This window comes from Cannabis sativa, chromosome 1, assembly GCF_029168945.1.
Source record: "Cannabis sativa cultivar Pink pepper isolate KNU-18-1 chromosome 1, ASM2916894v1, whole genome shotgun sequence".
In the NCBI taxonomy this organism is placed as follows: Eukaryota; Viridiplantae; Streptophyta; class Magnoliopsida; order Rosales; family Cannabaceae; genus Cannabis; species Cannabis sativa.
Window position 1 is genome coordinate 43,216,212 of NC_083601.1, and position 12,111 is coordinate 43,228,322.

General features: G+C 34.1%; 2 protein-coding genes and 1 long non-coding RNA gene across 4 annotated transcripts; 2 read left to right on the plus strand and 1 right to left on the minus strand.

The window, feature by feature from the left end:
- The first annotated feature begins 1,538 nt into the window (after window positions 1-1,538).
- Window positions 1,539-5,706, plus strand: LOC115707197 (uncharacterized). 2 transcript variants are annotated; one of them, XM_030635079.2, is made up of 7 exons: window positions 1,539-1,888; window positions 2,281-2,718; window positions 2,811-2,863; window positions 3,404-3,441; window positions 3,628-3,946; window positions 4,301-4,617; window positions 4,853-5,706. In XM_030635079.2, exons 1-7 carry the CDS (start codon window positions 1,876-1,878, stop codon window positions 5,487-5,489), a joined length of 1,815 nt encoding a protein of 604 aa, XP_030490939.2. In that variant the 5' UTR covers window positions 1,539-1,875; the 3' UTR covers window positions 5,490-5,706. The 2 variants fall into 2 exon arrangements, with proteins under 2 accessions (XP_030490939.2, XP_030490940.2); XM_030635080.2 differs by having other exon boundaries at window positions 2,284-2,718.
- Window positions 4,851-6,416, minus strand: LOC133038230 (uncharacterized). Its single transcript, XR_009688047.1, has 2 exons — window positions 6,046-6,416; window positions 4,851-5,931 (listed from the first exon to the last, which is right to left on the minus strand). It is a non-coding gene; the product is annotated as an uncharacterized LOC133038230 (long non-coding RNA).
- A 1,691-nt stretch (window positions 6,417-8,107) lies between these two features.
- On the plus strand, window positions 8,108-11,619 carry LOC115707203 (O-fucosyltransferase 36). The gene is made up of 3 exons (XM_030635088.2): window positions 8,108-9,829; window positions 10,190-10,439; window positions 11,082-11,619. The coding sequence occupies exons 1-3, from the start codon at window positions 8,520-8,522 to the stop codon at window positions 11,256-11,258; spliced, it is 1,737 nt and encodes a 578-aa protein (XP_030490948.2). The 5' UTR covers window positions 8,108-8,519; the 3' UTR covers window positions 11,259-11,619.
- Window positions 11,620-12,111: the final 492 nt, after the last annotated feature.

Here is a 12,111-nt window from a genome sequence, read left to right on the forward strand (position 1 = left end):
GCCGGTGGAGGAGGCGGAAGGACGCAGGTGATGGCAGAGGAGGCGGAGCTTGTGTGCATTGGGTCATGTCCCTATTTTGCCCTCAACTAAAATTAAATTATGACAACTTGTATTTAAATACTATGTTTTATTCACAAGTAAATTTTTGTTACACTACACCAAAATATACAATTAGCGACACCTGAATAAGTAACATTTGTTAAAAATTATGAGAATAGCACTATTTTAGTTACACTCCATCAAAAGTGTAACTTTAAAGAAAATAAGTAACATTTGTTTTAGTAACATTTATGTGTAAATGTCATAATAGATATAATTTAGTGTCACTTAATAAAAAATGTCACTAATTGACCATCATCAAGTTTCACTAACACTAATAAAAATGTGACTAAAATATTAATTGTTTTAAATATCACTAAAAAATAAATTTATTATTATTAGTATTATAAATTAATTTTTAAAAAATAACATAATATATACATTTGTAACAGAAGTGATAGGTGATATTTCAATAATATTTTACTAGTTGTACACTTGTGTATACAGTAATAGGTCTATTTGGCACTTAACAGTCAAAAACTAACGGAAGAAGTGTTGACCAAAACGATTGTGGAGGTTGAGGAGTTTAGTCATAATTTTTCCAGTCTAGGGGTTTAACCGTACAAAACATCAAAGTTTAAAGAGTTTGACCGCAAATTACTCGTGAAATATTTACTTATTTCTTGCTAAAAACTTCAATCCTAATATTTAGGCATAAAATTTGCCAGCATTCTTTACATCGATTTATGTATGAATATCTCATTAAATTATGCAAATATTCGTTAAATTAGTCTAATTTCCCAATTTTTTTTTTTATTTTTTTTTCAAATAAACTCTTCGTTAACAATAATTTACATTTAAACTTAAGGTAAATACCATTTAGGACCTTGTATTTTACAAAAGTTACTAATTGGACCATCTGTTTTGTTAAATGACAAAATGGACCATATATTTTCTAAAATAGTAAAAATAGGACCTTGAGCTTAATTTTCAACAATTTTATTTTTTAATATAACCAACTTGAAGATAATTTGTAATACGCAGATACAGAAAATGCAACCAGTTTTGTCATAACATATCTAGATCAAAATATTATTAAGTTTTATTTCGATAAAAATCAGTTCAAGATCCTATTTGTACATTTAAAAAAAAAATATCCAAACAACATAAAAAAAAAATTACAAATAAAAAAACCAATAAAATGAAAAAAAGTACAATATAAAAATACATCAAAAGACCTTATTTTTTTGTAAATTAAATCTTAAAAATTGTAAAAATATATAAAATTTCGTACAGCTATATTTTTGCAACTTTTTTGTTGATTTGGTGTATTTTTGAAATAATCCCAAATAATAATGAGGAAATTAGTTTCGTACTTTTCTACTCTATAAATGCGGCTCGGCCCACAAAATAATGGGCTGGGCTCGTTTGTATATATTTTGAAAAAATTTATAAAAAAAAATAAAATAAAAGGGATAATGAAGTAGGATATTTAGGAAATGGGCTGGCTATTAAGTCTATCGATTTGGTTTCGTTATCCAGCTCCTGCAAACTATATCAGTACAATTTTGTATGCCTTGAGCGACAGACTCTGTGTGTGTGGTTCTCGCAGTTGCAGCCTTTTCCTCTTCTTCACCCAATCACTTCCTCCGCTCCCTCCGGTGGTTTGCCTATCCAAAACCCAAGTTCAACTACTTCACTCCACACTCCACTTTGGAATGAGTTTCGTTGTTTGTAGTATTCGGTTATGAAAGTTGTGAACAAACACTGTTCTTCCTTTTCTGAGTCTGCATTGTTAGGCTGTTGTTGAGCTTGGATTTGCCTGAATGAGCTCCCATGCATTTACTTGGTACTCTCTTCTCTCTTCTCTTTACGCTTTTATTGGGTGGAATTATTTGTTTCTTCTTATTTTTGAGCTGAAATCTTACTATGCTTATCTTAATTGTTTGCACCTTTTTTACTTGAACTTCCTGGTCACTATGTTGCTGGTAACATGTCCCTTAATTTGGTTATTTGCAAAGCGGAAAATTTAGTTTAAAATTCAAGATTTTAGTTTAGGAATTGCTCTCTCTGAGAAAAAAGCACCAAAATTTTATGTTGTTAATTGGAGATAAGTTGCAGCATAAGCTATCATAAAGTTTGAATTCTGTAAATGGTTTAGGATTTTATATTTAAGGGTAAATTTAAATTCCCGTTGTGATGTTTTCTAAGGGTGTTCCTTTACGTTCTTCCAATTGTTAGCAGAGCTTGCGGCTACACAGCCTGCCTTCCAAAACAGTTTGGGGATACTCATTTCTCAAACCTCTGTTCATGATAAAGTTTTATCAAGTCCATTCATTTCTGGAAATGGGAAGAGGTTATCCTCTGCTTGGAAATTCTTGGGTGTAACTAAGATTCGAAATTTTAACTGGGGGCGGCCCCATGAGATGCCTAGTGGCACTGGTAGACTCCTGATTAAGGCAGTTGCCACACTTGAACCAAAGTGCACTCTCAGTAATGATGATAAGCATCGGAGCAATACACGATTGAGTGTAGATAAAAGTTCTCTTACAATTCAGACTCGATCTTCCAGTGAGGATTCAGAAGATTTGGATGAGAAAGAGAAGCTGCGACGAATGCGAATTTCTAAAGCTAATAAGGGAAACACGCCATGGAACAAAGGCAGAAAGCATAGTCCTGGTAAGAAAGATAATTGAAGCTGGATTTTTTTTTGGGTGCCAATCTAGTTCCATAATCTAGAATGTTAACGTCAATCTTTAATTAATTTGCAGAAACCCTTCAGCGGATAAGAGAGAGAACAAGAATTGCAATGCAGGATCCTAAGGTGATGTCATGTAAGAATAATTTTACATGTTCTAGTAGAGTCATCTTAAGGTGTGCAGAGTCAAAGGAAAAGCGAAACACAGATGTGAATTAAACATGTCTTTTCACTTTGGAGTGCTTTTTCCCCACATTCACTATCATGTCATGCATGTAGGTGATTTGACAGTGTGCCATTGAGTTTGTGCATCCTACCAAAGGAAAACCTTAAATTAGTAACTTACATATGAATATTTAGGCACTGCAGATGAAGCTCCAGGAAAGTTCTTCCATACCTTTAGTACAATAAGTTGCACATCTGTATGAACTTACTTTGAACAGTCTAGTTGTTGCAGCACATCTAGTAAGTTTTACATTTCTAATAGATTCCTGGAAAAAAAAACATAACAAAATTTTACTTTATTCTTTGTGTTCTTTCTGTTTTTGCATAATACTTTGACAGGACTCAATTTAATTTTAGAACTTTGTTTTCATAGTACTGTGTGCAAACCTAATTTGATTACATGGATATTGTTCATTCTATTCACAAAGATTGGCTCTGCAGGTCAAAATGAAGTTGATTAACCTTGGACATGCTCAAAGGTCTGTTTTGGGTTATTCCACATCATTTTTTATGTCTTATTCTAAGGCTTATTTTCATCCAATTTTCTAATATTAAGTCTTCAATTGGCTTGAGGTGCATTATTAACAAGTCCAATGGATTTTTTGTTTATTCATCCTTCCTTGTACCGTTTTAAGATATTTTGTTCTCCTTTATTTGTTGTACAGTGAAGAGACCAGAGTCAAGATTGGGGTGGGAGTCCGAATGGGTTGGGAAAGGCGACGACAGAAGCTATTTTTGCAGGAAATGTGCCACTTTGAATGGCAGAACTTGATTGCAGAAGCTTCTAGGCAAGGGTATGATGGTGAAGAGGAGCTAGAATGGAATTCCTACGAAATTATGAATGAACAGCTTAAGAGGGAATGGTCGGAGCAGGTTGAGAAACGAAAATCAATGCCTAGGCCTAAAGGAAGCAAGAGAGCACCCAAGTCTCCTGAGCAGAGGAGGAAAATTTCAGAAGCAATATATCGCAAATGGGCTGATCCTGTAAGTGAATACAATTGTGTTACGTGAAACAAATATTACCCTTGGCTTTCAGATAATAATATTAATAAAAAAATACCTTGGCTCCTTTAACGAACTCTCAAAATAAAGAAAATATACTTCATATACTGATCCCTTGAATCTTCGTTTATATTTGTTTGCAAGATACCCACAATCCTAATAAAGCTCTGGTTTGCATCCTTCTTTGCTTGGCCTCAATCTGACTTTGACTCTTTCTTACTCCTAAATTGTCTGGCAAATGTAATATTGATGAAGTATGGCATATAATAAGATACCTTATGCTATATTGCTATTGCCAATTAACTTTTCTCCATTGTATTTTCATTTGTTAATCAGGTGTACCGCGACCGGGTTGTTTCTGCCTTGGCTCAATATCATGGTATAGAACCTGGAACTGAAAGAAAGCCAAGAAGAAAGCCAAGCGACGGTTCACAGTCTCCCAGACGAAGCCCTGCAAAGAAAAGAGCATTTGAAGAGAACCAGCCTTTCAGGGGCGAGATGAAAATCCAGTCTCCTCGACCAAAGTCAAGGAAACGTAATGCACCATTGTATAAAGATCCTTTAGCAAGCTCGAAACTAAAGATGATTAAAAACATTAGAGCACAGCGAGCCACTGCAGGAACCAAGAAAACTGAAGCTATTGAACGAGCTAGGTAAGTTCATATGTATGTGTTTCAGCTCTTATATTGGACTGAATTACAAGTACTGATATCAAAGTAATTTTCAGCCACTCATCCATTATCCTGTCCAACCAGTTTTAGAAGTTCTTTAACTTTTAACTTGTGCGGAACAGGCTTTTGGTTTAACTTCCTATGTTGACTGCCATTTCACCTGTTACTGGTGAAAATATCTATATGAAGTCTGTTCTTTGTTATTTATGTTCTTCAGATTATTGATTGCTGAAGCTGAAAAGGCTGCCAAGGCCCTTGAGGTTGCAGCTACAAAAAGCCCTATTGCTCAAGCATCTCTCTTGGAGACTAGGAAGCTCATAGCTGAAGCAATTCGATCACTGGAATCTATTGAAGTAGACCAAAGCTCATCCCAGGTGAATGGTGAGAACCCATCTATTGTAGGAGATGAACTAGGCAGCCAGGTTGAGAATGGAACAGAGGGTGTAGGCAATGTTCCAGTAGAAGCAGATGGAAAAAAAGTGAATGGAACTCGAACCTTAGTATCAAGCAAAGAAGAAGACTTGAGTTTTGGAAATTTAAATATGCATGAGATACTGAATGGTGAAGAGGGACATCTTCAATTAAACTCCAGCGCCTATGGTTTATCTCCGTTTAGTTATGAGACTCTAATGAAGCAATCGGATCTTATAAATGAAAATGGCCATTTGGAACCAAGCACAGACAGTGAACAGAAAGAGAAACCTCTAGTAAACGGAGCAAAAGCTGAAACTCAGGATGAGCAAACGCCTGCGGCTGAAACTCAGGATGAGCAAACGCCCGCGGCCAATTCAGTTACCGTTACTAAAAGATGGATACGCGGGAGGCTGGTTGAAGTAGCAGAAGGTGCATCTTAGTATAAGAAGATAATTAGTTTTTAAGTGAAAATCATAGCATCATCCCATGTAAGATTTTTGAAATTACTATGTTACATATGTCTTGACCACATATGTGAACTCTATTAAAGAGCTCTGCTGCCTTAATGTACAAGGTTGGCTCATGTTGAGCTTGAATTTATGTCGATTTATGTAACTACTCTCATTACCATAATTAGAGTTCCTTTCTGCTCTCTTATCTGTCATTTGCATTTGGTACAAGTATATATATATTTATGTATATATAAAGCTGAATACAACATATTGACAGTTGAGCCTGTCATTATATCTGGGCTCAGTCGAGAGGTGTGTAGTAAGTGAACTTAGATTGGTTGAGTTGGGAGTCCACAGCCTTCTCCACCTCATTCCTTCTGTTCTGTTTTTCTTCCTTTCCTTTACTGATCTCCTTCTCCACTTCTTCCTTCTTTAATACCCAACAAGAAAGTAACACAAAATTTAGTAAATATTCAGAAAAGTGAATATGTGTGAGTGTGTATAAAGAAAGAGAGTAAGAGGTAAGTAGTATGTATGGACACACATTGAGATGGTGAAGAACAGGTAGCCTAGCACCATGAACGGCTGAACGATTGGGCGGTTTAGATACCATGAGGCGGAGTTGGTGATGCCGTCTAACTCTAGACCACCAATCACAAAGTAGTATTCTTCCCTGCATTTTCACACCTATCTGGCCTGTTGTTCTTCCAGTTCTTTTTATTATTCAGTACCTTGTACTTATCTGTTAATGTAATATTATATATGAAGAGAGAGGACGTTAAAGGAACGTTGGAGAATCGGTGCTTGTTCCTCACACACATGACGATGACACATGTTTGTGTGAAGACTAGGAAAAATGTGTCCTCTCCAAGTGTCCTTCCTTCTCCTATCTTCTTTTACTTTGTTTTGCTTTATCATCCCTTTTTTACGTTATGGTTTGGTTTTCAATGTTTTTTTTCCCATGGTGGGGATGGCCGATGGGGTCATCACTTTTAGAAGATCGAAATTTGTTCTTAAAGACAGTGGAAATATATAGAGCAAAATAATTTTTCAACACTTGAAATTTATTCTTTTAAATTAGAATATATGGTTATAAATGAATTATTATTATTATTATTATTATTATAAAAAGCTACTTATTATTATTATTATTATTATTATTATTATTATTATTATTATTATTATTATAAATGAATAAAAAATAATTATAAAAGTATAAATAAAAAAGGCATTTGTTTGTTATTATTATTTGCATTTTGCAGCATAAAAGTCTTCAATTTGACGATTTATTCCTACACCTTTTGTACAAAATTATTGTTAATAACTAGAACTTAATCAATCTAGCGAAAAAAAATATTATATAATTTATATTAAATTATATTAAATCTGATATTTAATTATATCAATAGTAATATAATACTTGAGAGGTGTCTAACATAATTAGTTTTTGCATAAATTTTCAATAACTATAATATACTATGATTAAACTATTATTTACTTCTAAAAAATATCCAAAAATAAAATAAATACCAAAACATAAAATCAATACGGTACAATTTAAAAAAAATATATATTTAAACTACGAGCTCACTTGCGAAGCACATTAGACCGCAACTAGTATATCTTATCACATTAATATTTAATGTTTGTCATATCATTTAGGGATAATAGCGGAGCGAGAACGAAATTCAATCAAAGCCTATACATGTAAAATTGTATAAAATTATTTTATTTTATTTTTAAAAATATTTTTACATATAATTTTTTAAAAAAATAAAAAATTTGGGGCATGACACCCTCCAGCCCTTAACTCTATTACTGTTTAGAGGTGCTCATCCAATTCAATCCACACTATCTTATTTATAGTGCATTCGATCCGCACTAAATGCAGATATCAAATTTTAGATCGAATTCAATCCGCACAATAACTCAAATTTAATCCAATCCAATCCAAACAAAAATGTGAATTTAATTAGTTATTTTGGATGAGTTAATTTTCAAAATTAAATTATTTAATATTTAATAAAAATATATTTTTTTCACATAATTATTAACAAAATAAAATAAATTATTGTTATTTTATGTCTCCAATAATAAATAAAAAAAATTGTATGTAGAAATAAATTTTTAATTTTGTTTGAATTGTATCTAGAAATATATGTATAAAGAATGAAACATATATATAATCTATTATTTTTTAAAATATATTTATGTTATATGTATTAAATTTTTAAATAATTATTTTTTATATTAAACTAGTAATGATATATAAATTAAAATTTTTAATTAAATATAGATGGATTAAATTAATTATTTTTACATGTCAATCTAATTTTAAAATTTCCAATCTAATCCAATTCTTTCCCTGTCAATTTTAAAATTTTCAATCTAATCCAATTACACTTTACCAATTATAAGAAACTAATAATATCATAAATTTATTTTAGTTATATAATGAAACCTATCATTTTGAGAGTTATAAGAAACTAATAATAATTATTTACTTAGTTTGTAATTAATAATAATATACTAAATTATAAAAATTTCTAAATTTTCAAAAACTAATGCACTGTTTTTAATGAAAATTATCCAATTTCCCCCAAAAATAAAATTATGCAAAACATATTTCAGTTGATTTTGAGGAGATGGAATTGGGCTAGATCTGTAACAACTACTAGTTGACACGTCATTAGGGCTTTGTGTGGTGGGCCGGTAAAGGGTCATTTTCAGGCACCGACAACTGGTTTCTTCTTCGTTGGGCTTTCTCGTTTGTTCAAACCACTCATCAACTGAGTACAGTCCACACCCAACGACTATCATCATCATCATCATCATCAATTCACTACTCTCTTCTCTTCTATACAACACAATTCAATCCAGATCTTTAATTCTTCTCTTACACATTTCACCAACATTGACAGGTTGTTTTCTTTCTCGGGAACCAAACACTTCCGAGAAAATTTCACATTTCGCTTCTTAATTGGTACTTGCACTCGTTTACCACTGGAGACGAAGCAAATGGAGAGACCTGATTCCTTATCGTCCTCCGACGAGGAAGACGATCACCACACCCTGATTGAGCAGAACGACAGGAAGCTCCCAAATTCTACTCGATCCACTTTTCACATTGGTGACGACGATGTCGACCGCCGGAACAACGAGTTCCGATCCCGAATACCTCCTCGTTTCAGCTCTTTTAATTCGCTTAACAAGAGGTACGTCTTCGCCATTTTCTTACCTCTCGTCATTGTCGTTTTGTATTTCTCCGTCGACGTCCGCAACCTTTTCTCCACCAGCTCCGGTATTCGATTCGACTCCTTTTCCGATCGGTTGCGCGAGTCGGAGTTACGCGCTCTTTACTTGCTCAGGAAACAACAATTAGGTCTTTTTACTCTTTGGAATCAGACATTTCATGATTCTTCCCCAATTTCTTCTAATTCTTCGTCTTCTTCAAATAACTCTACAATTGAAACTCAGCAAAATTTATTACTCCAAGACTTGAAATTTTCGGTGCTTAGGCAAATTTCACTGAATAAAGAGATTCAACAAGTCTTGTTATCTCCTCATCGGTCGGGCAACACGAGCTCCACAGGGTTGGAAAGTGATTCTGACGATCCCAATCTTGGTGGGTTTGGTATCAATAGGTGTGGGAAGGTGGACCAGAAGTTTTCCCAAAGAAAAACGATTGAATGGAAACCCAATTCGAATAAGTTTCTGTTCGCCATTTGCTTATCGGGCCAAATGTCCAACCACTTGATTTGCTTGGAGAAGCATATGTTCTTTGCAGCTCTTCTTAATCGAGTTTTAGTTATTCCTAGTTCCAAAGTGGATTACCAATACAATAGAGTGTTGGATATTGAACACATTAATAAGTGCCTGGGAAGAAAAGCTGTCATTACCTTTGAAGAATTTGCTGAGACTAAGAAGAACCACATACACATTAATAGGTTTATCTGTTATTTTTCGCTTCCTCAGCCTTGTTATGTGGATGATGAACATATGAAGAAGCTCAAAGGATTGGGGATCACAATGGGTAAAGTTGAGTCTGCATGGGTGGAAGATGTTAAAAAGCCCAGCAAGAGAACAGTTCAAGATTTTCAGTCTAAATTTTCTTCTAATGATGATGTTATTGCCATCGGCGATGTTTTCTTTGCCGATGTGGAGAAAGAATGGGTGCTTCAGCCTGGTGGTCCCCTTGCTCACAAGTGCAACGCTCTAATCGAACCCAGTCGTCTCATAATGCTTACAGCACAGCGCTTTATACAAACATTCTTGGGAAGGAACTTTGTTGCTCTTCATTTCCGGCGGCATGGCTTTTTGAAGTTTTGGTGAGCTTTTACTTTCCCTGGTTCTCTTATCTGTACTGAAGTTGTGATCTGTGTTTTTTTCCCCTGGTATATTGGTACATTAAACATTTATAGAAACACTTTTTGGTGTGGTCAGATTAAAGTTTGACAATTTCACCTGTGTCTTATTGTGAACGTTAACTGTTAATCTTTCTTTTTGTGCTGCTTAGAGCACGAAGTCAGAATCTTAACGGCTTTCCGCCAAAGTTGCCTATTCTATTGTTGAGTTTAATCAATGGAACAATTGGTTTATGATTAATTTGGAACAACCCTGCCACAATATTAGAAAGTTTATTGTTTTTGGTAGCCATGATGGTTCTAACAATTCTTGCTTATTTCCAGCAATGCCAAGCAACCGAGTTGCTTTTTTCCCATTCCCCAAGCTGCCGATTGCATTACTCGGGTAGTTGAAAGGGCCAGTGCGCCAGTCATATATCTCTCCACAGATGCTGCTGAAAGTGAAACCGGTTTGCTACAATCACTAGTTATGCTCAATGGAAAGACTGTACCACTAGTTAAACGCCCTTCCCGTAATTCTGCTGAAAAATGGGATGCTCTGTTATATAGGCATGGCCTTGAGGGGGACTCTCAAGTAAGATTGCTTTTTATTATTATTTCTTTTTTGCAGATACAGGGTAAAAAAAAAAGTTCTTTTCATAGAAAAATCAAGCATGTGCTTGGGTTTCAGTGACATTGTTACCATTGAAAATTCTTGAAAAATTGATGTGCGTGGGTTACTAATGGGGGTATTGATGGTAGTGGTTGAAGTGTGGTGTAAAGAATGGTAGTTTGATTTTGTCTATTGCTGGGATCAGTAAATAACATAATAGATAGTTTGCTGATATTAATAGTAGCTTAATAATAGGGAGTTCATAATGGTGTGAGTGTAACACTGCTTGCAGTCTCAGTGGTGAGTTGCAGCAGTAATAATAGTAGTTATGGGATTGCTGGCTAAGGCATTAGTAGTTGGTGGTAGCAGAATGTAGTAGAGACACCAATGCTACCAATTAGTGTCAATCGTTAAGATTTGGTGGCAAAGTAATACTTCCTGCCGGACTCTTCTCTTGAGTAAATTACATTTAACCTTTTTTTTCTACTCCAAATTAAGTCATAAATCACTGAGAAGAGAGATTGGTTTGACCCTCAGGCAGTTTATTGTTGTGATTTTATTTACTACATGGTTTAACATAAGCTATAGCATCACACGTTTTCTTACAATTCCATTACTGTATAGGTGGAGGCTATGCTAGATAAGACAATCTGTGCCATGTCTAGTGTGTTCATCGGAGCCCCTGGATCCACATTTACAGAAGACATACTTCGACTTCGCAAGGATTGGGGATCAGCATCTTCATGTGATGAGTATCTCTGCCAAGGTGAGGAGCCTAACTTCATAGCCGACAATGAATAAAGATAGAAAGCTCGATAAACTGGGTCATGCTTTCATTCTTCCTATGGCTTAATCAGGCATAGTGCAACTTTGATCGATCTGCCATTAAAGGTTTTGATGTGTACATTCAGTGTATTATAGCATCCTCAGCCATTTGCAACTTTGCGCACCTCTTCTTAGTGAAATGATATATTTTTTTTCTCCCTCGATAATAAAATAACTTGGGACTTCCCAATTTGTTAATTCATTTTTACTTTCCAGCATTGGATTGAAGAAAGTTTTGTAGAGACATAAATTCCAAACTATTAACATGAGAGATTATATAACATAACACTAGACATTCTTACTACTATTTCAATGGAAAATACTAGTTTGTATATCCTAAGTTGAGTATTTGAGATGATAATAAATGTTCAAAGATGAGTCTACAATGTCTCTGAACATGTTTATATTTTGAGAAATGTTGTCTGGTCAGCTTGAACTCAAATCCAATAATGTCATTTTATGGTTTTGTCAATTTTGTAATGATCCTATGTGAGTTAGTCAGATCCATAACACTACGCATTTAAGACTGAGATAAACCCAAATCTCTTTGGATAGGGTTCCCCATGTTCTTGGAAAATCCTTAAAAAAGAAATATTATCCCTCACTAAATAACATGTCATTTTTAATAAAAAAATTACCTCTACATTTTTTTCTGGAGGAATTTCAGCCAAAAAAAAAAACCTCTATATTTTACTGTTTCAAAATTAAAGAATATTTAAAACTTTCAATTAAAGACTTTATCACAAATTATAATTAAATTCTTTCAAAAGTCAAAATAATATAAAAAATTAAGCGAAAACCATATTTAATTGTACTCAAAATTATTGAT

Coding starts and splice junctions, on each gene's coding strand:
- LOC115707197 (XM_030635079.2), top strand. Junction 3,442..3,627: donor AACCTTGGACATGCTCAAAG/GTCTGTTTTGGG, acceptor TTTGTTGTACAG/TGAAGAGACCAGAGTCAAGA. Junction 4,618..4,852: donor GAAGCTATTGAACGAGCTAG/GTAAGTTCATAT, acceptor TATGTTCTTCAG/ATTATTGATTGCTGAAGCTG.
- LOC115707203 (XM_030635088.2), top strand. CDS start 8,520: ATGGAGAGACCTGATTCCTTATCGTCCTCCGACGAGGAAGACGATCAC. Junction 9,830..10,189: donor CATGGCTTTTTGAAGTTTTG/GTGAGCTTTTAC, acceptor GCTTATTTCCAG/CAATGCCAAGCAACCGAGTT. Junction 10,440..11,081: donor GCCTTGAGGGGGACTCTCAA/GTAAGATTGCTT, acceptor ATTACTGTATAG/GTGGAGGCTATGCTAGATAA.